The 27,387-nt window shown below is 48.3% G+C and overlaps 1 protein-coding gene across 1 annotated transcript in view; it reads right to left on the bottom strand.

Annotated features, from left to right (window-relative positions):
- Positions 1 to 27,387, bottom strand: part of CNOT1 (CCR4-NOT transcription complex subunit 1) — a 1,017,784-nt gene that overhangs the window by 583,667 nt on the left and 406,730 nt on the right. The window contains 1 exon segment of the mRNA XM_030203593.1: positions 15,969 to 16,093. Coding sequence (XP_030059453.1) covers positions 15,969 to 16,093 — 125 coding nt within the window.

Genomic DNA, 27,387 nt, shown 5'->3' on the forward strand with positions numbered 1-27,387 from the left:
AGATTACTGCATTACCGTGTTCGCTGGAGTGCCTCAGTAATCAGTGACCTCAAAGGTAAAGAATCTCAGTGAGGAATAAAAAGGTATATACTCTGCACAACACTAGTATATCACACAGAAAAACCAGCATATAAGAAAGTTTCATATAGCTTGTCTGTCATTTGTGCAGTGGCTGAATTTTCAATGATGGTCAGAAACTGTGTTGCAAGCAGACAACGGTTCCTGAGGGAGAAAGTGTTGAAACGGGGCTCTGTTGATTTGGATTAGAGAGTTGCACGGGGACAGAAATCCAACCCGTCCCCATTCATCCCTGTAGGGAATCTAACCCGTCCCCATCCATCCCCGTGGGGAATCTTACCCGTCCCCATCCATCCCCGTGGGGAATCTTAGCCGTCCCCATCCATCCCCGTGGGGAACCTTGCCCGTCCCCGCAAGAATTTAACCTGTCCTCACCCACAAGAATTTAATGGTACATTAAAAAAAATTCCTTGTCAGCTCTCTCACTCTCTGGGTTTGAGCCGCAGCACTGCAGGCAAGGAAGGAAAGGAAGTTGAAACACTCTGGTGCGCACATGTAAGACTTCTCTGATTCTCTGGCACTGTGTGCTAAGAGATCACAACATGCACGCGCCAGTAGGTGAATTGATTTGCACTTTTCTGACCACTGACAAGTCGATTATGACCCATGAACTGCATAAACTAAAGGCTCTAAAATGCCTGAGAGATGCATCTTTACTTTCTGCTGACAGCTGTAAATTTGAGGTCATGCTGATCAAGAAGCACTCTTCCCCTCCCTGGCAGAGTTGACTGAAAGGAGCACTCTTCCCCTCCCTGACAGAGTTGACTGATTCAGATATCAAAAGGACACTAAGAATGTACACAGTTTGAAATCGAAGATGTGTTGAGGTTACTAGACAAAACAATGATAAGACCTGAGTCCAGGATGGATTCCTGTAGCAAAATAGCATTACAATCTCCTGTGAAAGAAACCTTGGACTGTTATAAGATGCTGTGTTCCATAAACATTTAGATAGTGTTTTCCATTTTATGTAAATACATAAATTAGCTGAAGACAAAAATTAGCTAAAGTTGCAAGGCTGTATGATTTGAGAGAGAATAATGCCCAATCCACTGTACAGAAAAGTATATAAGTCACCGTTGTATTGTATTTAGTCAGAGGCTGAGATGTTTATCAGTAAGTAACTGCAGTGGTCTCTCTCCCTCTCATAACAAATTGCTATTTGTTATTGCCTGATTGCTTTGTTATTATCTAACTGGTAAGGAATAAAAAACTCTCTCTTTGGAAGAAACATAGCCTCTGTTTTCTCTGTCACCCCATATCTTGGGGTGGCTGGTCCACTATGTCTTTGGGTGGGTGTAAGGCAGAAACCTATTACCCCACTTATCCAAATGGTACATTTCTTATGGTAAGTAGAAGGATCAGAGAAAGAATTCTCACATATTACAGCCTAGGACTAGATGGTTATAAAAGGGGACCATATAACCACAGACTCCACTATAAACATAGGTCAGGTGACATCTGATGTTCATGCCTATGTCAGAGCTGAGGTCTGCGCATCAGCCCGGAAGCAGAGAGAACAGTAATAGTAAATGACAGCAGATAAAAACTGGATCGGTCCATCCAGTCTGCCCAATAGTCACAATCATTATCCATTCATGATTAAATCAACAATGAATGTGATATTATATACTTGATTATGGTCTTTCTGTGGCGTTTCTGGGACATAGATCATAGAAGACCGCCTGGCCCTATCCTAATGTTCCAACTGCTGGAGTTGCCCTCAAAGCGAACTCCAGCCTATTCATCTTCTCATTTGTAGGACACAGACCGTAAAAGTCTGTCCAGCACAGTCCTCATGTTCCAGCCACTAAAGTGGCTGTCTAAACCCTTTCCAGCCCTTCCAAAACCAGATTGCCATATATGAGAGACAGACCGTACAGGTCTCCCAGTATCGGCCCTAGTTCATCACAGCCAGAGTCACCATGTAAGTGTCACACGACACATCCACACATGCAGCAATTTTAGTTTAGGTTTTTTATAACCCATTTCCTAAATAGAGATACTCTGTGTTCATCCCATGCCTTTTTGAATTTCATCTCTACCACCTTCTTAATGGAGGCTTTCCACATTTGTGCTGTTAAAGCAAGGAGGAGGAGACAGCACTCAAAGAACTTGGTATTCGGTAGGTGAGAGGCTGGCGCAAGTGCAGCATACACTTCCAAGGGAACCCCACAGGAACTGCTTCCATCCCCACGGGATCCCCACAGAATTGCTTCCGTCCCCACGAGAATCCTGTGGGTTCCGCAGGATTCCCGCGAACCCCATTCCCATGCAAGTCTCTAATTCGAACTGAGCCTGCAGCAGATAAGTTCACATTAATTCAACATTTACTGAACAATGTGGGCAAATTAGTGGGGACTCCAGAGCAGCTCTAGAACACTCCTGTGCTCACTGCATTACATAATCTCCACAAAAAACTAATATTAAATGGGAAAGATACTTACCTATAGCAGGTATTCTCCAAGGATAGCAAACCATTAATTCTCACATGTGGGTGACATCCTCCACGACCCCCGGTGCGGAACGCTTTTACAGCGTAAACAGTTATAAGGGGCCACCTTTCACCGGGAGGAGGGGAGAGGAATCAGCCTCTCCACCCCCCACTGGTATGTCTTCCGGAGCAGTCACTGTCACGGCAGGCAACTATGCTGCATAGGGATCCGGCTGAGGCGCACGCAGTTCACCACCTTGGGTCAGCCTGCTAGCATATTAGGAGCCTCCTATGAGGACCTTACCAAAGTCTTTGCTGAAATCCAAGTAGACTACATCTAGTGCATGTAATTTAACTGGTTCTCTAATCATTAAGCCAAAAGAAAGACTTAGTTGGCTAGATTTTCTCTTGGTAGAACAATGTTGCCTCATATCCTACTTCTAGGACGTTCATAATCCTTTCTTTGAGCAGCATCTACATTACTTTCCCAACATCTGAAGTGAGGCCTGCTGGTCTGTAGTTTGCCATTTCTTCCCCATCCTCACGTTTGTGAAGAGGAAGCTTATCGGCTCATCTCCAATCTCAGAAAATCACTCCAGTCTCCAAGGATCTATTAAATAACTCCTTAAGAGGTCCTGCACGATTTTTCCGAGATCCCTCAATATTCTGACATATATCCCAACTGACCCCATGGCTTTGTCGACTTTCAGCTTTTCAAGCTATTCAAAAACACTTTTTTCCATGAACTGCGCGATATCCATTCCATTCCCAGGTATACCCTTGACAGTATCTGTGGTCCCATCTCCAGGATATTCCCCTGTATACACTGTAGAAGGTATTCCGAGGTATTCTGAGGACAGCAGGCCTTATATTCTCACATCCGGGTAACGCAATCCTGTGTATATACTGTAGAAGGTATTCTGAGGACAGCATGCCTTATATTCTCACGTACAGGTAACGCAATCCTGCGTTGCCTGGTCCGGCGCTTGTAACAAGCTTTTCAGATCTTTGTGGAGTGCAAACATGCTCCACCGCGCATACCTTCCTGCCCACTGCAAGAGAGCAGTTACTACAGTACAATATTTAAGCATAAAAGAAAATAGGAGACAACTCCAAGGGGAGGTGAGCAGGGCCGGTCTTAGCAAGTGCGGGGCCTATGCAGACCAATTTGATGGGGCCCCACCCTAGCCCTGCCCCCATCCTAACTCCGTCCCATCCTAGCTCCACCCCCACCCTAGCTCCACCCCCACCCTCCGAGCTCCCGGGCCGCTCCCTCCGAGCTCCAAGGCCCCCAGCTCCAGGGCTTCCTCCCCTAGGGCTCCCAGCTCCAAGGCCCCCCTCCCTCCCTCCCGGTCATTTTTTAACACCCCCCTCCAAAATCCAGTACTAGGTATGCCGAGAAAGTGAATGATACATACCTGTAGCAGGTGTTCTCCGAGGACAGCAGGCTGATTGTTCTCACGACTGGGGTGACGTCCGCGGCAGCCCCCACCAACCGGAAAAAAGCTTCGCGGGACGGTCGGCACGCAGGGCACGCCCACCGCGCATGCGCGGTCGTCTTCCCGCCCGTGCGCGACCGCTCCCGCCAGTTGAATGACTAGCAAAAGATGAAACACACAACTCCAAAGGGGAGGAGGGAGGGTAGGTGAGAACAATCAGCCTGCTGTCCTCGGAGAACACCTGCTACAGGTATGTATCATTCACTTTCTCCGAGGACAAGCAGGCTGCTTGTTTCTCACGACTGGGGTATCCCTAGCTCTCAGGCTCACTCAAAACAAGAACCCAGGTCAATTGAACCTCGCAACGGCGAGGGTACAACAGAAATTGACCTACGAAGAACAACTAACTGAGAGTGCAGCCTGACCAGAATAAATTCGGGTCCTGGAGGGTGGAGTTGGATTTACACCCCAAACAGATTCTGCAGCACCGACTGCCCGAACCGACTGTCGCGTCGGGTATCCTGCTGGAGGCAGTAATGTGATGTGAATGTGTGGACAGATGACCACGTCGCAGCCTTGCAGATCTCTTCAATAGTGGCTGACTTCAAGTGGGCCACCGACGCTGCCATGGCTCTGACACTATGAGCCGTGACATGACCCTCAAGAGTCAGCCCAGCCTGGGCGTAAGTGAAGGAAATGCAATCTGCTAGCCAATTGGAGATGGTGCGTTTCCCGACAGCGACCCCTAGCCTGTTAGGGTCGAAAGAAATAAACAATTGGGCGGACTATCTGTTGGGCTGTGTCCGCTCCAAGTAGAAGGCCAATGCTCTCTTGCAGTCCAATGTGTGCAACTGACGTTCAGCAGGGCGGGTATGCGGCCTGGGAAAGAATGTTGGCAAGACAATTGACTGGTTAAGATGGAACTCCGACACCACCTTCGGCAGGAACTTTGGGTGGGTACGGAGCACTACTCTGTTGTGATGAAATTTGGTATATGGAGCATGAGCTACTAGGGCTTGAAGCTCACTGACCCTACGAGCGGAAGTAACTGCCACCAAGAAAATGACCTTCCAGGTCAAGTACTTCAGATGGCAGGTATTCAGTGGCTCAAAAGGAGGTTTCATCAGCTGGGTGAGGACGACGTTGAGATCCCATGACACAGTAGGAGGCTTGATAGGGGGCTTTGACAAAAGCAAGCCTCTCATGAATCGAACGACTAAAGGCTCTCCAGAGATGGCTTTACCTTCCACACGATAATGGTAAGCACTAATCGCACTAAGGTGATTCCTTACTGAGTTGGTCTTGAGGCCAGACTCTGATAAGTGCAGAAGGTATTCAAGCAGGTTCTGTGCAGGGCAAGAACGAGGTTCTAGGGCCTTGCTCTCACACCAAACGACAAACCTCCTCCACTTGAAAAAGTAACTCTTTTAGTGGAATCCTTCCTAGAGGCAAGCAAGACCCGGGAGACACCCTCAGACAGACCCAACGCAGTGAAGTCTACGCCCTCAACATCCAGGCCATGAGAGCCAGGGACTGAAGGTTGGGGTGCAGCAACGCTCCGTCGTTCTGCAAGATGAGAGTCGGAAAACACTCCAATCTCCACGGTTCCCCGGAGGACAACTCCAGAAGAAGAGGGAACCAGATCTGACGGGGCCAAAAGGGCGCTATCAGAATCATGGTGCCGCGGTCTTGCTTGAGCTTCAGTAAGGTCTTCCCCACCAAAGGTATGGGAGGATAAGCATACAGGAGGCCGGTCCCCCAATGGAGGAGAAAAGCGTCCGACGCTAGCCTGCCTTGTGCCTGAAGTCTGGAACAGAACAGAGGCAGCTTGTGGTTGGTCTGAGAGGCGAAAAGGTCCGCCGAGGGGGTGCCCCACTCTCGGAAGATCTTGCGTACCACCTCTGGCGTGGAGCGACCACTCGTGCGGTTGCATGACTCTGCTCAGTCTGTCGGCCAGACTGTTGTTTACGCCTGCCAGGTACGTGGCTTGGAGGAGCATGCCGAACCGACACGCCCAACGCCACATCCCGACGGCCTCCTGACACAGGGGGCGAGATCCGGTGCCCCCCTGCTTGTTGACGTAATACATTGCAACCTGATTGTCTGTCCGAATTTGGATAATTTGGCAGGACAGCCGATCTCTGAAAGCCTTCAGTGCGTTCCAGATCGCTCGGAGCTCCAGGAGGTTGATCTGCAGATCCTTTTCCTGGAGGGACCACAGACCCTGGGTGTGAAGCCCATCGACATGAGCTCCCCACCCCAGGCGAGATGCATCCGTCGTCAACACTTTTGTGGGCTGTGGAATTTGAAATGGACGTCCCAGTGTCAAATTGGTCCGGATGGTCCACCAGAGCAGTGAAGTGCGGCAACTGGTGGAGAGGCGGATGACATCTTCTAGATTCCCGGTGGCTTGGAACCACTGGGAAGCTAGGGTCCATTGAGCAGATCTCATGTGAAGACGAGCCATGGGAGTCACATGAACTGTGGAGGCCATATGACCCAGAAGTCTCAACATCTGCCGAGCTGTGATCTGCTGAGACGCTCTGGTCTGCGAAGCCAGAGCCAGGAGATTGGTGGCCCTCGCTTCGGGAAGGTAGGCCTGAGCCGTCTGGGTATTCAGCAGAGCTCCTATGAATTCCAGAGACTGGGTTGGCTGGAGATGGGACTTTGGGTAATTTATCACAAACCCCAGCAGCTCCAGAAGCTGAATAGTGCACTGCATGGACCGGAGGGCTCCTGCCTCCGAGGTGTTCTTGACCAGCCAATCGTCGAGATATGGGAACACGTGCACTCCCAGCTTGCGTAGGTAGGCCGCTACCACCACGAGGCACTTGGTAAACACTCGTGGGGCAGAGGCGAGTCCAAAGGGCAGCACACAATACTGAAAGTGCCGTGCGCCCAGGCGGAATCTGAGATACTGTCTGTGAGCTGGCAGTATCGGTATGTGAGTATATGCGTCCTTTAAATCCAGGGAACATAGCCAATCGTTTTTCTGAATCATTGGCAGAAGGGTGCCCAAGGAAAGCATCCTGAACTTTTCTTTGACCAGGAATTTGTTCAGGCCTCTCAGGTCTAGGATGGGACGCATCCCCCCTGTTTTCTTTTCCACAAGGAAGTACCTGGAATAGAATCCCTGCCCTTCCTGCCCGGGTGGTACGGGCTCGACCGCATTGGCGCTGAGAAGGGCGGAGAGTTCCTCTGCAAGTACCTGCTTGTGATGGGAGCTGAAAGACTGAGCTCCCGGAGGACAATTTGGAGGCAGGGAGGCCAAATTCAGGGCGTATCCGCACCGCACTATTTGGAGAACCCACTGGTCGGAGGTTATGAGAGGCCACCTTTGGTGAAAAAATTTTAACCTCCCTCCGACCGGCAGATCGTCCGGTACGGACACTTGTAGGGCGGCTATGTTCCCGTGGATCCAGTCAAAAGCCCGTCCCCGGCTTTTGCTGTGGAGGCGCAGGGGGCTGCTTAGGCGCACGCTGTTGACGAGAACGAGCACGCTGGGGCTGTCCCTGTGCCTGACGAGGCCTTCGGGCCGGCTGGTTGTACCTACGCTTCGCAAAAGAATAGGGTGCAGCCTGCCGGGCCCGGGAAAAACGTCCACCTGTGGAGGTGGATGCTGAAGGCGCCCGGTGGGAGAGCTTGTCGAGAGCGGTTTCCCGCTGATGCAGTTGGTCCACCATCTGCTCGACCTTCTCACCAAAAATGTTATCCCCCCGGCAAGGGACGTCGGCCAGTCTCTGCTGGGTGCGGTTGTCCAGGTCAGAGGCACGCAGCCATGAGAGCCTGCGCATCACTATACCTTGGGCCGCAGCACGAGATGCCACGTCACAGGTGTCATAGATACCCCTGGACAGGAACTTTCTGCATGCCTTCAGCTGCCTGACCACCTCCTGATAAGGCCTGGACTGCTCCGGCGGGAGCTTCTCGACCAGGTCCGCCAGTTGCTGCACATAGGTCCGCATGTGAATGCTCATATAGAGCAGGTATGATTGGATGCGGGTCACGAGCATGGAGGATTGGTAGGCCTTCCTCCCAAACGAGTCCAGAGTGCGAGACTCCCGCCCCGGGGGCGCCGAGGCGGTATCCCTCGAACTCCGTGCCCTCTTGAGAGCAGAATCCACGACCGCTGAGTCATGGGGCAATTGTGGCCGCATTAGCTCTGGGTCGGAGTGGATCCTGTACTGGGACTCTGCTTTCTTGGGAATGGTGGGGTTAGTTAATGGTCGCACCCAGTTCCGAAGCAGCGTCTCCTTAAGGACACTGTGCAGCGGCACCGTGGAGGACTCTCTAGGTGGTGATGGATAGTCGAGGACCTCGATCATCTCGGCCCTCGGCTCTTCCACAGAGACCACGGGGAAGAGAATGCTAATAGACATATCCCGCACAAAGGAGGCAAAGGAGAGACTCTCAGGAGGTGAGAGTTTCCTCTCCGGTGAAGGCGTGGGGTCCGAGGGAAGGCCCGTAGACTCCTCTGAGGAGAAATATCTAGGGTCCTCCTCTTCCCCCCACGAGTCCTCATCCTCGGTGTCGGACATAAGCTCATGTAGCTGAGTCCTGAACCGGGCCCGGCTCGACGTCGAGGCACCAAGGTCTCGGTGTCGTCGAGCGGTGGACTCCCGCGCCGGCGGGGACGGAGCTCCCTCCATCGACGTCGACGGGGACTCCACCTGCGTGGCGGTCGAGACCGGCACCGCAAGCGGCGGCAGTGTCGACGGCCCCGGCGCCGGGCTAGAGCTCGCCGGCGCCACAGTTATCGGCGCCGAGGGCGCAAGCACCCCCGGCGCCGGCACAGCCTGGCGCATCAGCCCTTCCAGGATCCCCGGAAGGATGGCTCTGAGGCACTCGTCCAGGCCCGCTGCCGGGAAAGGCGGTGGGGCCGGTAGGGGTGTCGGCGCCAGAAGCTGCTGGGGGCCAGGAGACGGCACCGAGGGTGCCGGAACCCCGACGCGTCGGTACCTCCACAACCGACGGAGACCTCTCCTCTCGACGATGACGCTTCGGCGTCGCCTCCTCTCCGATATCTGGATGCACCGAGGGCGACCGGTGACGACGCTTCTTATCTTTCTTACGATGCCCGTCACCGGCGCCGGAAGGCATGGAGGAGGAGGAGGTCGATCCCCCTCGGTCTCGAGGTACCGGGTCAGACAGGGTTCGGTCCCGTGGCCCACGAGTTGAGGGAGTGACCGGGGCCGACTGCCCACGCGGCCTCTCACCCCCACTCTCACCGGAGGACCGGCGGGCCGACGGGACCTGTTCTCCTGGGGTCGCTGCCATCGGTGCCGATGTCTCGGGCATCGATACCGGTACCGAAGGGCCGGGCGTCGATACCGATGCCTTCGAGGTCGACGTCGAGGGGCCGGCGCAAGTTCCAAAAGACGGTCCCGCAGAACTTGCCTCGCAACCTCAGTCCGTTTCCGGAGACCGAGACACAGAGAACACGACTTGATATTGTGCTCCGGCCCGAGGCACTGGAGGCACCAAGCGTGGGTGTCGGTCTGCGAGATCGGCCGGCCGCAGCGACCACACTTTTTAAATCCACTCGGGACCTTCGAGGACATCGACGGAAAAATCGCGTCGGCGAAGTCAAAGTCGTCAATGGTGGCTGAAATCACACCACGAAAAGGAAACGACCGTGCGGCCACTAGGCCGCAACGAGCGTCCCCGCTGGAAGCGAGGGAAAAAAGGGAGCGCGTGCTCCACACGCGCAGGGTTTCTTTTTTTTTTTTTTTTTTTAAAAGAAACCGGACGGTAACTAAACCGAAATAAACAAAGAAAAAGCACGATCGGCGTAAACGCGATCGAAAATCCGGCGGCTGAATCAGAGAGAGCGGCGGGGCACGACTCTCTCCAGACGCGGAAAAAAAGGAACTGGCGGGAGCGGTCGCGCACGGGCGGGAAGACGGCCGCGCATGCGCGGTGGGCGTGCCCTGCGTGCCGACCGTCCCGCGAAGCTTTTTTCCGGTTGGTGGGGGCTGCCGCGGACGTCACCCCAGTCGTGAGAACAAGCAGCCTGCTTGTCCTCGGAGAATACAAAACACTCAGGACCTATTGAGCAATTCTACCATACCATAAGCAGTCATTTCTACGAATCACACAAAGAAAAGGAAAACATCTTAAAACACTACAGTGAGCACTAGAAACATCAATTCACCTATTGTAAAACGAAACCAGACAGAATAGTACAGATCGTCGATCCTGCAGTCAATGCCAATTGAAAGCCATGTCTTTTTCACAAACACAGATACACCCTAATCCACTATAGAATAAGTAGTAATATTTAAACTTTCTATTTAGACAAAAATTAAACTGAACCCCCAAGATGCCAGACTCTGCATACAATGCAACACCACAGAAACAGAAAATGTCCCCTAGTACTGTGCAAAATATAAAGACAGCAGATGTAAATTTGAAAAAAAACTAACAAATACCAATCACCACTTTACAAATTAACAAACAGATATAAAACAAATATAGAACATAAAATACCACCATTTTATTGGACTAATAGATTTAGCTTTCAGAGGCCTAAACATCCTTCCTCAGGTCAATACAGTATAGTACTGACCTGAGGAAGGGGGGTTTGTTCTCCGAAAGTTAGCCAAAATGTATTAAAATTAGTCCAATAAAAAGATTACCTTGTTTACATGTTCATTATAAACATTTATTAACACATCTACAATACTACTGTATCCTAAAGCAAAAAAAATTAAATATATTTTATTTACAGTTTGTTGTCTCTGGTTTCTGCTTTCCTCATCTTCTTTTCACTGTCTTCCTTCCATCCAGCATCTGTCTTCGGTCTCTCTCTGCCATCCAGTGTCTGCCCTCTCTGCTGTCTCCTCCATCCCTGCCCCTTCCATCCACATCTGCCCTCTATCTCTGCCCCTTCCATGATCCATCCACCATCTGCCCCTGTCTGCCCTCTCTTTCTCCCCCATCCATTCACTGTCTGCCCTTTCTGTCCCTTCCATCCACTATCTGCCCTTTCTCACTGCCCCTTCAATCCACAATTTGTCCTCCCTCTCCCATCCATCCAGGGTTTGCCCTCCCTCTCGCTCCCCCATCCAGGATCTGCCCCTCTCTCCGCCCCTTTTTTCAGCCCCCAGTTCCAGCCCCACTATCCCACCAGTTCCCCATTTCAGCCCCAGACCTTTTCTCCCACCAGTCCCGAGCTTCAGCCCCCCAGCCACTTCTCCCTGTCCCCTTTTCAGCCTCCAGTCCCAGTACTAGCCCCCTTATCCCACCTACCCTCCTTTTCAGCCCCCTGTTCCAGCCCCCTTCATCCACATGCCTTGTATTAGGGCCCCCCTTTTCAGAACCATTCTCCCACCTGACCCACGCATGCCCCATTTTCCCACCAGCCCCAGGCATGGCCCCCATTTCCCATATGGCCCCTTCTCAGACCCCAGTGCCAGTCCCCTTCTCCCATCCGAGAACCCCCTCCCCTAGTCCCCTTCTCCCATCCAAGAACCCCAGTCCCTTCCACACCCGTCCCCTTCAACCATCCAAGAACCCCCTCCCCACCCCTTCCCCCATCCGTGAACCCCCTCCCCACCTCAGTCCCCTTCTCCCATCCAAGAACCCCAGTCCCCTCCCCACCCGTCCCCTGCAACCATCCAAGAACCCCCTCCCCACCCCCTTCTCCCATCCGTGAACCCCCTCCCCACCTCAGTCCCCTTCTCCCATCCAAGAACCCCAGTCCCCTCCCCACCCGTCCCCTGCAACCATCCAAGAACCCCCTCCCCACCCCCTTCTCCCATCCGTGAACCCCCTCCCCACCTCAGTCCCCTTCTCCCATCCAAGAACCCCAGTCCCCTCCCCCCCCGTCCCCTGCAACCATCCAAGAACCCCCTCCCCACCCCCTTCTCCCATCTGTGAACCCCCTCCGCACCTCAGCTTTAGAAATGTTAAGTAGTAGTAGTAGTCTCCTTCCCATTTGAGAACCCCCTCCCCACCCTTCCCCCACCTGAGAACCCCCACCCCCACACACCCTTCTTCTCCCATCTGAGTCTCCCCCCGACCCACCTACCACCTCCATTCTCCTTCTCCTGCCGCCCACCACCCTCACTGCCTTTAAAAAAATAATTTGGAAGCGCCGGAGGGCCAGGCAGCGCCTCGTGTCTGCCCTGCAACTAAAAATCTCTTCTTCAACGTCGTTGGGCCTTTTCACATTGAGTCCCGCCCGCCCTCGCGGTAATTGGAAGTTACCTCAGAGGAGGGCGGGACTCAATGTGAGAAGGCCCAACGACGTTGAAGAAGAGATTTTTAGTTGCAGGGCAGACATGACGAGGCGCTGCCTGGGCCTCTGGTGCTTCCAAATTATTTTTTTAACGGTAGGACAAGTTGGGAGCAGCGGGAGCGGGACACCCCCCCACCCGCCAACATCCGGGGCGGATCGCCCCCACCACGCCACCGCGCGTCGTCAGAGGGAGGGAGAACTGAGGCTCGGGAGGTCGGGGTGGGGCGACCTCTGGCGCGCCGCGCGGGGCCCCCTGAGCGCGAGGCCCTATGCGGCCGCCTCGGTTGCCTCGCCTTAAGACCAGCCCTGGAGGTGAGAGGGTTGTGAGAATATAAGGCCTGCTGTCCTTGGAGAATACCTGCTACAGGAACATATCTTCACTTTTGCCGAGGACATGTGGGCAATCCCTATTTCTTAATAAAATTATTCATTGTTCCCACATCCTCCAGTCTCTGGCTTCCTTGGTCGCTCTCCCACTTTTTCTGTGACTCTGTTTTTTATCGTGGGGTGTTTGAGTTCTCCGCTTTTTTGGCGGATTTTCTCCGGCAATCCCTAGCAACCAGGCTCACCGAAAACAACAAACATTGGTCAATTGGGCCTCGCAACGGCAAGGACACAAAACTGACCAACCTGAAACTATATACAGAGTGCAGCCTAGAACAGAATAAAACAGGCCTTTGGGGGGTGGAGTTGGATTCTACACCCCGAACAGATTCTGCAAAACTGTCTGCCCAAACAGACTGTCATGCTGGGTATCCTGCTCAAAGCATTAGTGAGATGTGAACGTGTGGACTGAAGACCGCATCGCAGCCTTACAAATTTCTTCAATGGAGGCTGAACGCAAATGGGCTACCGACGCAGCCATGGCTCTGACTCTGTGAGCCTTGACATGACCCTCCGGAGTAAGCCCAACCTGGGCATAAGTGAAAAAATACAATCTGTTTGTGTGTTTCCCCGGTGGAGACCCTCATCCTGTTTGAAATAGCTGAACAAAAAGTTGGGCAGACTGCCTGTGGGACCTGGTCCACTCCATGTAATAGGCTAATGCTCATTTACAGTCCAATGTGTGCAAGGCGCTCTCACCAGGATGGATATTAGGTCGGAGAAAAAATGTTGTTAAGAATCAACTGGTTCAGATGGAACGCCAACACCACCTCTGAAAGGAACGTAGGGTGCATGCGGAGGACTAGTCTGTTGTGATGAAACTTAGCATAAAATGCATCCACTAAAGCCTAAACTCACTGACTCTATGAGCTGAAGTAACAGCCACCAAGAAAATGACCTTCCAGGTCAAGTACTTCAGATGGCAAAAATCCAGTGGCTCGAAAGTAGCTTCATGAGCTGGGTGAGGACTTTGAGGTTCCATGACACAGGCGGAGATTTGACAGGGAGGGCTTGACAAAAGCAAACTTCTCATGAAGCGAACTAGAGGCTGTCCACAGATGGGTTTACCCTATACACACTGAACAGCACTAATTGCACCGATGTGAACCCTTACAGAGTTGGTCTTGAGACCAGACTCAGTTAGGTGTAGAAGACATTCAAGCAGGTTCTGTGCAGGGCAAGAAAGGATCTAGGGCCTTGCTCTCACACCAGACAGCAAACCTCCTCCATTTAAAACAGTTAACATCTCTTAGTGGAATCTTTCTTGGAAGCAAGACACGGGAGACACTCTCTGGAAGGCCTACAGAAGCAATTGCTAGCCTCTCAACCTTCAGGCTGTTAGGGCCAGGGACTGAAGGTTGGGGTGCAGATGATATCCCTCAGTCTCCATAAGGGTCCTTGATGCCGAAAAGGATGACATCAAATCCTCACACCACCTCTGGTCTGATGCAGGTCGGTCCCGGGGGCCTGTACAGCAGTCTGCATCGAGGCACCTCTGGTCCGATGAAGGTCCTGGGGGCCCTGTACAGCAGTCAGCATCGAGGCAGGTGAAGACTCACTCGATACACCGCTGTTTGCAACAAATACAGGTCTAGCAGTCATACATACCGATGCTCCAATGCTGGTGCAACACCTGTCAATGCTGACACTGTACTGCGGTAACCGAGCTCTCGCAGCCACTCACCCATGTGCGACAAAAGCATGTCTCACTCCACAAAGCTCTTAAAAGCTTGTTACAAACTCTGGACCGAACCAAGTGGGAACGCATTACCCACACGGAGAATAAATAGTACTGATTGTCCTCAGAGAAGTATTTAAGTGATTTTTTTTTTTTTTTGGTTGGCATTGCTTTTTCACTGCCAAACAGATGAAGGAAGTACAATTGCAGATATGAATCTCTCTGAATGCATATAATACATAAGCAATGTTGCTGGATGATTTGTATAATGGAACTGTAGCTGGCTGCTTGCAAGAAAATAAATTTAATTTTTCAATGAAAACATGTTTATGAAGATATGAATTTCTCTGAATGCATATCATACATAAGCAATGATAGAAAGAAATCATGCATTAAAGTTTAATGAGCGTGTGGGAAGCATCTGCATTCCACGCTCTACCAAGATTGGTTCAGGACCGGAACCTGGGAGCATCTGTTAGGCTCTACCTACTAAGCTGTGCAGCTATGGCCTGCAGAGCTGGGAACCTACGCCAGGGACCAGGAGCACCAGACTGAACCACTTACCACCTGCTAGAGGTACAGAAAAATACTGTAACTTTCCAGTACCAGCAGCTTATGCTTATACTGGTGAGGTCACCAGAAAAGATCAGTTTTCTCAACCTTCATATCTGCTGGTAGGAGGGGATAACACTCACTTGTTCAGAACAGTACATCCCCAGACTAGGAACTCTGGAAAATATCCAGACAGCCAGGTAGTTAATAGCCTCTCAAGTCCTAAGCACACCTCACAAGATACCCTTAAACAAATGGATACAAAGAACTGCATAGTTTGCCAATGCCCTAATCTGACCCTGCCCACAGCCACAAATTAGTTGGCAGTATGCATAGCAACCAAAAGGAAAACGATATTTATTAAGAAGTTTTCCCAGTTGAACTGAAGAGGAAAATGAAATAAATATCAGAATGGCAAAATGTCAATCATGGATACGGAGTTTATAATCTGTGTGCATGAGTTGTTTTTGAGGGTGTGGAACTTGGCAGGCCATGAGCAGATACATAAGGCCCCACACTGGCAGCCGACCCAGGAAAGGGAAGAAAGGGGAGGAATGCTAGACACCACAGGGAAGGGGGGGTGGGGGGAAGGATCAAATATAAACAGATGCAATGTATTTTTTTTTTTACCAAAACTTCAGTTATATTTGAGAATATACAGTAGTCCATTAGAAAATCTCTGAAAACCCATCTATTCAAGGAAGCTTACCCAAACGCCACGTCCTAACTCTACGAATCCATCTATTCATTACCTGATCCTGCAACGGCAATGACTCAGACCACGTCTCTTCCAATTTTCACTATGCTTACCCTGACCTTATCCCCTGATTATCTCTATCTAGCCTAAAACTAGCGCCTTCTCCTACCACCTTACCCCTTCTCCTCATATTACCTACCTACACATCTCCATTACTCCATCTCCTTTACTCTGCTAAGCTAGCCTGTACTCTCTACACTTTAGTTTGTAATCCTACTACTATGTAAGCCGCATTGAACCTGCTATGAGTGGGAAAGTGCAGGGTACAAATGTAACAAATAAATAAAAATGAATTCTATATCCCTAGAAGTAAAACAAAATTTACTTTTTTGAAAGTTGATTTGTAGTTCAAAAAAATAAACTGTTCACCCAGTCCCCAATTTTAAGTAACAGTGAGAACTCACCTCATCCACTGACATAGTTGGATGGGGAGGATGATTGTATATACGTTGGAAATAGCTGTTTGCTTCATCATCTATTTCTTTGCTGAAGTGCTGGTTTGCCTCTGGCCACACCTGAGAAAAGTCCGCTGAAAGGGAAAATGCAAAAAGTGCCTTTTAGAAGTCTTTTGACATCATACACAACAAATGGAAACAAAATTCAAAAAGGCCCAATTTAGATGTATAGCAGGAGACAGAGCATTAATAGAATAACAAAGCAACAACAACAGATATTCACAAACACAATCGATAAACAATTCTGAAACTTCCAACAACCACCAATGCTAATGGAAGCAGCAGATCTACCAAAGTGCTTGACTGAGATAATACTGGGCTCAGTGACAGGATTGAGAAAGTCTTTCATTGGGTAGATTGTTCTTTTTAAAGAGGAATAAAAATTCATTCTTGTCCAGCTTACTATGGACCAAACTGACCAGATATACTAAGCAAAAGAAACACACAGGGAAAACAGCTGGAGAAGAAATCACTTCATATATAGGGGGGTTGGGGTTTTTTTTTTTTTTTTTGCCTGATGTATGGACTCAAGATGGAAAACCAGTTTTACCAATTTGATGCACAGTGCTTTTATATGAATTAATGAATTAGCTCTTCATTAAATCAGCTGCACCGTTTTATGTTTGATGTAAATGTAGCATAATGCACAGAATAAATAAGATTTCTCATGGGTCAGATAATCAGAGTTCAGTTTACAGACATGATGACAGCTGTGAGAACTACAAGGCACAACTGAATCTTGAGGATAGTGGTATATACTAATACTAATTTCAAGAAATATCCCACTGCAACAATAGGTGAAAGCTTGGCTCTTCAACTAGGCCTTTAATGGAAGAATTAAATGACACTGGCTGCACATACTATAGCAGGATGTGATTACCCACTCCTACCCCTAACTAAGATAATGTTCAAGCATTTTTCTGACTTCAGTTGCAACTTTCTTTAAATTAATCCCTTTATTTTCTTTGCTTATACTCTAGGCAGTCTAAGAAAATGTTTTATTACATATTGTGTTGATATTGTAATGTATCATACTATGCCATACTTTGTATTGTTTGAATATTTTTATTGCTATATTGTCTTTTGCTTATGTTTAACTTATTCTTGATGTACACTGCCTTGAGTAAATTCCTTCAAAAAGGCAGTAAATAAATCCTAACAACAAACTATCCTGAAAAACCTTAGGAGGAAAAAGCCTATCAACAGCTTTAACCTAAGAGCATAACATAAGAACATAGATATTGCTATACTGACACAGATCCCAAAACAGTACAACACATTTTATGCTACTTATCCTAGAAATAAGAAGTGGATCTTCCTCAAGTCCATTTTAATAATGGCTCATGGTCTTTTCTTTTAGGAAGCTATCCAAACCTTTTTAAACCCTGCTAACTTATTTTACTACATTCTCTGGCAATGAATTCCAGAGTTTACTTAAACTTCTCCAATTCGTTTTAAATTTACTTGTAGCTTCACTGCGTGCCCCCTAGTCTTAGTATTTTTGGAAAGAGTAAACAAGTGATTTGCATCTACCCGTTCAACTCCACTCATTTATTGTATCTCCCTCAGCTGTCTTTTCTAAGCTTAAGAGCCCTAGCCACTTTAGACATTCCTCATAGGGAAGTTGTCTCATCCCCTTTATCATTTTTGTCGCCCTTCTCTGTACCTTTTCTAATTCCACTATATCTTTTTTGAGATGAAGTGACCACAACTGCACTCAGTATTCAAAATGCAGTTGCACCATGGAGCAATACAAAGGCATTATAACATACTCATTTTTGTTTTCCATTCCTTTCTAATAATACCTAACATTCTATTTGCTATCTTAGCCGTCGCCACACACTGAGCAGAGGGTTTCAAAGTATCGATGACACCTAGATCCCTTTCCTTGTTGGTGACTCATGTGGAGCCTCATTAAGTAGCTCTAGTTTGGGTTCCTCTTTCCCACATGCATCACTTTGCACTTGCTCACATTAAACGTCATCTGCCATTTGGATGCCCAGTCTCCCAATCTCATATGGTCCTCCTGTAATTTTTCATAATCTTGCGATTTAACTTTGGACAACTTTGTGTCATCAGCAAATTTAATTACCTCACTAGTTACTACCATCTCTAGATCATTTATAAATATGTTAAAAAGCAGCGATCCCAGCACAGACCCCTGGGGAACCCCACTATCTACCCTTCTCCATTGAGAATACGGATCATTTAAACCCTACTCTCTGTTTTTATCCACAATAGAACACTACCTCCCTATCCCTGACTTTCTAATTTCCTCTGGAGTCTTTCATGAGGTATGTTGCCAAGTGCCTTTTGAAATCCAGATACACAGTATCAACCAGATCACCCCTCCAAAGAAATATAATAGATTGGTGAGGCAAGATTTCCCTTCACTAAATCCATGTTGGCTTTGTCTCATTAATCCATGCTTTTGAATATGCTCTGTAATTTTGTTCTTAATAATAGTCTCTACCATTTTGCCTGGCACCAACTTCAGGGTCACCAGTGTAATTTCCTGGATCACCTCTGGAACCCTTTTTTTTTTTTTTTCTTTAATTGGCGTTACATTAGCCACCCTCCAATCTTCCAGTACCATTCTTGATTTTAAAGATAAATTACTTATTACTAAATATAGTTCTGCAAGTTCATTTATCAATTTTATCAGTACTCTGGATGAACACCATCAGGTCCCAGGTTATTTGCTACTCTTCAATTTGTCAAACTACCCCATTACATCTTCCAGGTTTATACAGATTCTCATTCAGTTCTCTGACTCATCAGGTTTTTTTTTGTTTTTTTTTTTTTACATTTGTACCCCACGCTTTTACCCACTCATGGCAGGCTCAATGCGGCTTACATGGCGCAATGGAGGGTTAAGTGACTTGCCCAGAGTCACAAGGAGCTGCCTGAGTCTGAAGTGGGAATGAACTCAGTTCCTCAGTTCCCCAGGGACCAAAGTCACCACCTACCTTTTCGGGGACTGGTATCTCTCCCACATCTTCACTGGTGAAGACCGAAGCAAAACATTCATGTAATTCTCTCTGCTATGGATTTGTCTTCCCTGAGTGCCTTTTTTACCCCTCGGTCATCTAGCAGGCCAACTGATTCTTTTGATGGCTTCTTGCTTTTAGTATACCTAAAAAAAATTTTTTACTCTGTTTTTGCCTCCAACGCAATCTTTTTTCAAAGTCACTCTTGCTTTCCTATCAGTGCTTTGCATTTGACTTGCCATTCCTTATGCTGTTTCTTATTATTTTCAGTCGGATCCTTCTTCCATTTCCTGAAGGATTTTGTGTACGTACTCCAAAACCGCTATCAAATCTGATCATATTATGATCCCTTATAAGTGGCCCCAGCACCATTACCTCCCTGCCCCACATCATGCACTACAATAGGACTAGGTTTAGAATATTTCCTCCTCTGTTGGCTTCTGCACCCATATATCTGAAGTGTTTTCTCCTAAAGTTTTTTTTAGGATAGGTAATTACACTGAGGGTATTTCTTGAAAGTATTATTAGAACTGCAAATTATCTGCTTTCCCTAAGGGAGAAAAAAAGGGCTTGGGGCACATCATCTAAGGACAATGAAATTAAAGTATCATAGTGTCACATCAGAACTTACTTACAAGGCTTTAGCAGATTAGGATTGTAAATATGAATGTGTTTTTTGCAGGGAGTTGATGAAAGATAGAACTACCTGAACATTAAACATGCAGACAACTTTCAGCACAAGAACTACATTCTATGAAAAAAAAAAAAACTATCCACTGGATATTTCATCAATGCCAGTGAGGCTATTAATGGTAAGCTATGATCCATTGCTCATTTGGTTGCGTAAAAAACCACTCACATTTTCTTCTCCTCCCTAACTAATACTTATAGAGAAAGGCCCAGTTTCTGAAAGTAGTGCTAGAGTTATGGCCTACAGAATCAGCCATCACTATTTTCAAATATAGCTGAAGGGACAAAAAAAACAACAATACCAACCTTGCACACATCTCATGTACTGTATAGCTGAAAAATTAGCTACTTTCAGGCTTTTATCAGAGATACAAAAGCCAACCATTATCAACTTCAACAGCATCCTGAAGATTACATTTCAGACAAATCTGATTCAGAAAAAAATCTTGGAGAAAAAATTACATAGACAGTTAAAAATAACTATTCCTTCTGTCAATTTTAGGGTTAGGTAACTGAAACAACACTACTAGAGCTTACTCTCTCAAGTCCTGTCCCACTACCTGTTACCCACCCACCATGATTCACCCTTGGGCCATGGGATGTTACTTTATAAAACAAAACACACATGACCCATCACAGCTGAACTTGACAATTTTTTCATCTAACACCATCTTATTTATAATAAAGACAGATGTAATGTTTTATATACTCAAAAGTACAACATATTAAAATATTATTGTACTTTCACATAAAAATTTGCAGTCTCCATCATGTAAGGCTCAAGGGTGAATGAGGGAAATATGTAGAAGCTGATAAGGATAAAACTGAACTGCTTAACCACTTATTTCTGTTCTGGGCTCACGGATGAAAGCCCAGGGGTGGGATCACAGAAAAATGTTTTTGAGAGCCACTGCTGTTTCATGCTGATCTCATATTGGTGCTCTGATCAACAAGGACCAACCTATTGAATGTTTCTTCAGAAAGGGTGGCTAAGCTGGCTCAGACCCATGCTTTGTGTGCTCCACTTGTAGTGAAGAGCTTGCTTCTATCAGAATTGCATACTGAATCAGATTGTGTAGTTTTTAGGAAAACATTGATATCTTAAGTGTATAGTGAAGACTGATGTAAGCAAGATTTCAGTTTTTGAAAAAGCAGTCTTGCTTTTGATGTTTTTAAGATGAAATTTGTTTTTACATGTTAGTTTCCTTTCCTTGATTTCTGCTAAACCAGTCCAGATGAGTGGACTATGGTCCCCCAAACAGCATATGGAGGAAGAGAACACTGACTTTTACCAGTGTCATCACCAATATAAGCAGTGGCTCAGCCCTGGAACTTACCAGCTTTTCTCTGTCTCCAGCAAACTGTGTAGGTTGAACTGGTGCCATCAGAATCCAGAGGTAGCCCACTTCCTGGGGTGTAGTCCACTGCCTGCGGCCATAGCTGAGTCCTTGGCTGGTATGAGCTCTCAGGGATTGATCTACAAATCTTTGCCTTGATAGAGCTTAAGAGGTTCTTTTCTTCCCTAGTCCCAAGCCTTGTCCTCTGGATCTTAGCTTAGTATAGCTGGTCTGGTGTCATGGGGTCCCTTGACTAGCGGAGGTTGGTAGGGTGGGGGCTGGCATAACATGGCAAGTCCACACAAGGCCCCCATCTGGTTATACTTTGGGAAATCTCCCCCCCCCCCCCCCCCCCCCTCCCTTTGCCAACCGCTTTCCATGTTCTTCCTCTCTCCTCCTTTTTGTTTTGTTTTTAATACTTTAAACCAGCTCAGGAAAGAAAAATAAAATGGAATGCTATGGGAGCAAGAAACAGCAGTCAAAAGCCTATGTGGAGATGTTAAGGAAACTGCTGAGGGGATTTCCTGGATGCAGCACGGGCAGCGGGGATCATCTGAAGCACAATAAGCATTGTTTTCAGAGGTGTACAGCTGAGGTGCATGCTAGATGGCAGGCACTACCGGATTTGTGGGGGCTGCCAAGGGAGCAGCATAGCAGACTTATTTGCTTCTGGAATGCTGGGGAGGTGGGTGAGCTAACTTTGTATTGCAGGGAAGGCCAGAGCTGCTTGAGTCAGTGTTGGTCATCTCTACCTCAGGTTTCCCATTGGTGAGAGCAGTGGGCCAAATTTTAGAACTGTGTGTTGCCACAAGTATGGCTTGAGCTGCCAGTGCTCACTGGGGCAGAAAAGAATCCCCCCCTAGCAGAAGCTGGCAACCTTCCAGCTGCTATTTTCAGCAAAGATCACTCTAGTAATTGGGAGTGTGAGAGCTCTCTGTGGGCATTCAAGGAGAAAGAATTACAGGTTAACCAAGTCCCATGAAGGGGTTGTCCAAGAGCCATACCTGCCCCATGAGGAGAAAGCCTGAGTTAAAGAGATGAGGGAGGGACTCCACCCCTATGGAAAGTCCTTTCCAAAGGTCCCTTTTGGAAAGGGATGAAGCACTTATTCTCCTGGCCTGTCAGGATGAGCTAAGCCTTTGTTATCCCAGTTGACCTCTTTGCAAGACATCCGATTTAGCAATATGGCACAGTAAGCCTTAGGCTATGCTAGAGTGGCAGTAGCAAATTTGCAGGCAGGAGGAGTTACCTTCTCTGTTTGGACAGAAAGGCCAAGGCAGCTGCTGGGCCTCCCAACCGATGTGCCTGCTCCAACAAATAGGAACGAACTCCCTCGGCAGCACCAGTATAGAATTAAGCCAGCGTTCAGATCTCTGCCACAATAAGTTTTCCCTGGATCCGACTCAGGAATGCCTACAAACGTAAATTATTTCGTGCGCGATTTTCTAAATCCTCCAGCTTAGCTTGCTGTGCATTCAACTGCTCTGCCAGCCGTGAGAGCTCTGAAGTGTAGTCTATGTCCCATCTTCCAAATCAGACACTCGACATTCAAGCTCACCATTCTTTGGGTCAGGTCGGACAACAGCTGTGAAAACACCTGCAGTCTGTTCTGAGAGCTGTTGGAATCAAGAGTCCAGGGCCTGTATTACCGCCTCAAGTTCTGTGATCACTGCTTCAGTGCATTTCAAGTGCGGGGCTGAGTAGGAGCCGCCATTTTGTCTCGGTTTGTCTGCAATGCTGCTACCCTTTTTTAGGCGCTTTAGACTCCATCACAGCCGATTGAGTCAAAAATCTGTCCATATGAGATTAAGTTTAACTTAATGGCAACAAATTCGGCAATTGTAAAACATATGCCACTGATTAAAGAAGATTGAGGGGGAACCCTGAGGAGCACCAGGCATTCACGTCCGACGCTCCTCACTGCATCACGTTATCCTCCCCTCTTTACCATATAGCACAACCCCCCTCCCCCCTAATTTGATCCACTCTATCATTGTGACATTGTACCCTGTTAATTGTCCATCTACATGAGCTCCCCAAACCCAGGACAGATGCATCCGTCATCAGCACTTTCTGTGGCTGAGGAATTTGGAATGGCAGTCCCAGAGTCAAACTGGACCAAACGGTCCACCATGTAGAATAAGCTCTGGGAACACCTGAATGACATCTTGTAGACTCCCCGTGGCCTGATACCACTGAGAAGCCAGGGTCCATTGATCTGATCTCATGTGAAGATGTGCCATGGGCTTATCGAATATTGTGGAAGCCATGTGGCCCAACATCTCAACATCTGCTGAGCTGTGACCTGCTGAGAGACATGAACCTTGGACGCTAGTGAGACAGACGTCTGCTCGCGTCTCCAGAAGGTAGGCTCGAACCTTCTGCATGTTGAGCAGGATTTCTATGAACTCCAATCGCTTAACAGGGTGGAGATGGGACTTAGGGTTCATTTTAACTACCCCAGTGCTCTAGCACCCGAATAGTCATCCCATGGACTTCTGAGCACTGTCCTCTAGGTGCTCTTCACCAGCCAATCATCGAGATATAGGAACGCATGACTCATCTGAATAGCGATGCTGCAACTACAGCCAGAGACACTTGGTGAAGACCCTGGGATCTGATGCAAGGCCAAATGGCAACTGTGATACTGGAAGTGATGTGTTCCCAGCCAAAACTAAAGATACTTCCTGTAGGCTGGAAGTATCGGGATGCGAGTATATGTATCATTTAAGTTCAGAGAGCATAACCAGTTGTTTTTCTGAATCCAGTGGAGAAGGGTGCCCAGGGAAACCATCCTGAACTTCAGACAAAATTTGTTCAGGGACCTCAGGACTAGGATGAGATGCATCCCTCCCCCCCCGTCCTTTTCTGCACAAGGAAGTACCCTGGAATAGAATCCCTGCCCCTTCTTCCCTGGTGGAAAGAGTTTGACCACATGGGCCTTCAGAAGGGCTGAGAATTTCTTTGCAAGTACCTGCCTGTTATGAGAGCTGAAAAAATGAGCTCTCAGTGGGCAATTCGGAGGTTTGGAGAGCTAATTGAGGGCGTATCCGAGATGGACTATTTGAAGAACCCACTGGTCGGAGATTGTAAGAGGCCACTTTTGGTGGAAAAATTTGAGTCTGCCCCCGACTGGCAAGTTGTCCAATACTGACACTTTTACTACGGCTATGCTCTGCTGGAGCCAGTCTTAAGCTCGTCCCCCCCCCCCTGCTTTCACTGGGGAGTAGCAGGGGCCTTAGGTGAACTTTGTTGACATGAACAAGTACGCTGGGGCTGAGCCTGAGTACACTGACAAGCCACAGGAGTGTACCTACCCCAAAATTAGTAGTAAGGATCACTCCATGGCTTGCCAAAAAACCTTCTAGATGAGCAGATGGATGCAAAAGCCATCCGGAGGGAGACAGAAGAGATGATAGTGTGTTTCTTGATCTGGTCAGCAACCTCCTCAATCTTCTCTCCAAAAAGGTTATCCCCCAGCAAGGCGCATCTGCCAACCTCTGCTGAACAGAATGTTCCAAGTCACAAACACGCAACCATGAAAGTCTGTGCATTGCTATACTCTGGGCAGAGATCCTGGAAGAAACATCAAAAGTGCCGTAAGGGCCCTGGACAAGAACTTTTGGCACGCCTTCTGCTGCTTGACCAACTGGTGAAAAGGCTTGGCCTGCTCCGGAGGGAGTGTATCGACCACGTCTAACTGCTGTCTCACCGAGTTCAACAAGTAAACGCTTGTGAAGAGCTGGTATGACTGTATACAGGAGATCAACATTGAAACCTAGTACATCTTCCTCCCAAAAGAATCCAGGGTTCTAGCTTCTCTGGCTGGGGGCGCCGAGGAATAGTCCCTGGTATTCCTGGCTCTTTTGAGAGCGGATTCCACCACAAAGAACCATGAGGCAACTGAGGCCTTACAAACCCAGGTTCGCTGTGTATCTGATACTGGGTGTCAATCCTCTTGGGCACAACAGGGACAAACAGAGGGGACGCCCAGTTCCTGATGAGGACTTTGAGTACCTTGTGGAGAGGTGACATCGCAGATTCCTCAGGAGTTGTGCGTCCAAGACCTCGAGCATCTTGGCCCTGGGCTCATCCTCCACCTCCAAAGGAAATAAAATGGCCTCAGCCATTCCCATGATAAAATATGGGAAAGAAAGGCTCTCCGGTAGAGACAGTCTCCTTTCAAGTGGTGGGGGAGGCTCAGATGGGATACCATAAGACTCATCTAAGGAAAAGTATTTGGGATCTTCCTCAGATTCCCATGAGTGCTCCTCCTTGGTGTCGGACAGGATCTCTCTATGAGATGTCCAAGACCGAACCTGCCTCGATGACGAGCCGTGTCGAGAAACCGGCTCCTGCCTGAACTCCAGCGAAGCTTCCTCCACCGACATCAAGAGAGTACCAAGCTTGGGTGGCAGTCAATACCAGTGCCGCAAGACATGCCAGCATTGGAGGCCACACAGCAGAAGGTATGGCAGGCACAAGCACCCCCAATACCGATGCACATTGCTACATAAAGCCATCCAGCAGCTTTGGGAGCAAAGCCCGGATGTGCTAATGAGGGCGAACACCGGAAAAAGTTGGGGGAACAGGTTGCAGAACCAACTAGGGTCTATATAGGAGCAAGACCCTCGGATGGAGACAGTCGCACCTCCTGTATGGAGGGAGCGCAGTTCTCCCAGTGCAGACACTTTTTAGGTGCCGAATCCATTAACGCCCCGGAGCTCCAGGCACCATGCATTGAGGGTGACTGATGATGCTTCTTGACCTTTGCCTGAAGCACGTCACCCAGGCTCCTCAGTCTGTCAAATCCTCCCGTCGCCTTAGGGTGGGGTCCGACGATGGATGGTCCCGAGGGGGGGGGGGGCACAGGAGGCCTTGAGACAGGTGGAGGCCCACTTTACTCCTCAGTCATACACAGGCAATCTTGCAGACTGTTAACTCCAACATAGTACACCTGCTCAAATCCATTTCAACCAAGCAGGATGACTTTATTCTCTGTAATAGTTGTGGTGCTTTAGTTTCAAGACCAATCATCTGGAGACTTAAGGCTAGTCCTGTCTGTCTTCAGCTATCTAGTTTAAAACAGGAGCTCAGTAAAGCAGGAATTGGATGCACTTAAAGCAGCTTCTAGGACTGCACAGAATCATACCAACTTCTCACCACTGCCTCAAAGAATAAAGCCACCTAAGAATAGATGGTTCACAGTAGGCTCAGGCAGACTTCGTTATGTGACACACAAGCATCCGCCCTCAAAAGTGTTGCCCTTACAGAATTCTTTTGCTCCATTACACTGTGATGTTCCTGAAAATAGAACTGAGGCAGAAGAAAAAGCAATGAAGTTGGAACAAAAAGATATGAAGGTACCCAAAGAGAAAAGACACCCCCAAATCACTAATGTTGAAACACATACAGGAAATGTAGATGGAAAACGATGGCCACAAATGCTCGCAGTCTAAGCAATAAAGTTCATGACCTTCAAAGCCCTGATGTTGGGAGGCAGACTTAGATGATGTTGCAATCACGGAGACATGGCTCAATGGTTCCCATGAATGGGATGCAAACAAACCAGGCTATAATGTATTTAGGAAGGATACAGAGAGTCATAAAGGTGGAGGAGTAGCTCTATATGTGAGAAATGATATCGCAGCGACTGAAATGACAAGGGACCTGGGGAAAAGAAGAAGAGATATGGATCACCTAAAAAACAGATGATAGAACCTCTGTCCAAGTGGGTGTTGTCTAGAGACCTCCAACACAATTGGAGGAATTAGATAAAACCTCCTCGCAGATATTCAAAAGTTGGGAAAACAGATCTCACCGTGACCTCTCTAACCTCATCTCTATTCCTCTACTCCCCTCCTCTTCTCTGCCCTTCTCTTGCGCCCTATGGAATGCCCGCTCTATCTGTAACAAACTCCCCTATATCCAGGACCTCTTTATCTCGCGTCACCTCCATCTGCTCGCCATAACAGAAACCTGGCTCTGCCCTGATGACTCCGCTTCAGTCGCAACCCTGTGCCATGGCGGTTATCTATTTTCACATACTCCTCGCCCTGCTGGCCGTGGGGGCGGTGTTGGACTACTTCTCTCTCCCTCCTCCAGATTTCAACCCCTTCTTCCACCTCAATCTCACTGTTTTTCCTCCTTTGAAGTCCAATCTATCCGCCTTTTCTCTCCTCTGCCTCTTCGAATAGCGGTCATTTATCGTCCCCCTGGTAAGTCCCTTTCATCCTCTCTCAGTGACTTTGACGCCTGGCTTGCCTTCTTCCATGATCCTTCCTCCCCTCTCTCATCCTTGGTGACTTTAATATTCCTGCTAATGATCCTTCCAACTCTTATATTTCCAAG

This window comes from Microcaecilia unicolor, chromosome 5, assembly GCF_901765095.1.
Source record: "Microcaecilia unicolor chromosome 5, aMicUni1.1, whole genome shotgun sequence".
In the NCBI taxonomy this organism is placed as follows: domain Eukaryota; kingdom Metazoa; phylum Chordata; class Amphibia; order Gymnophiona; family Siphonopidae; genus Microcaecilia; species Microcaecilia unicolor.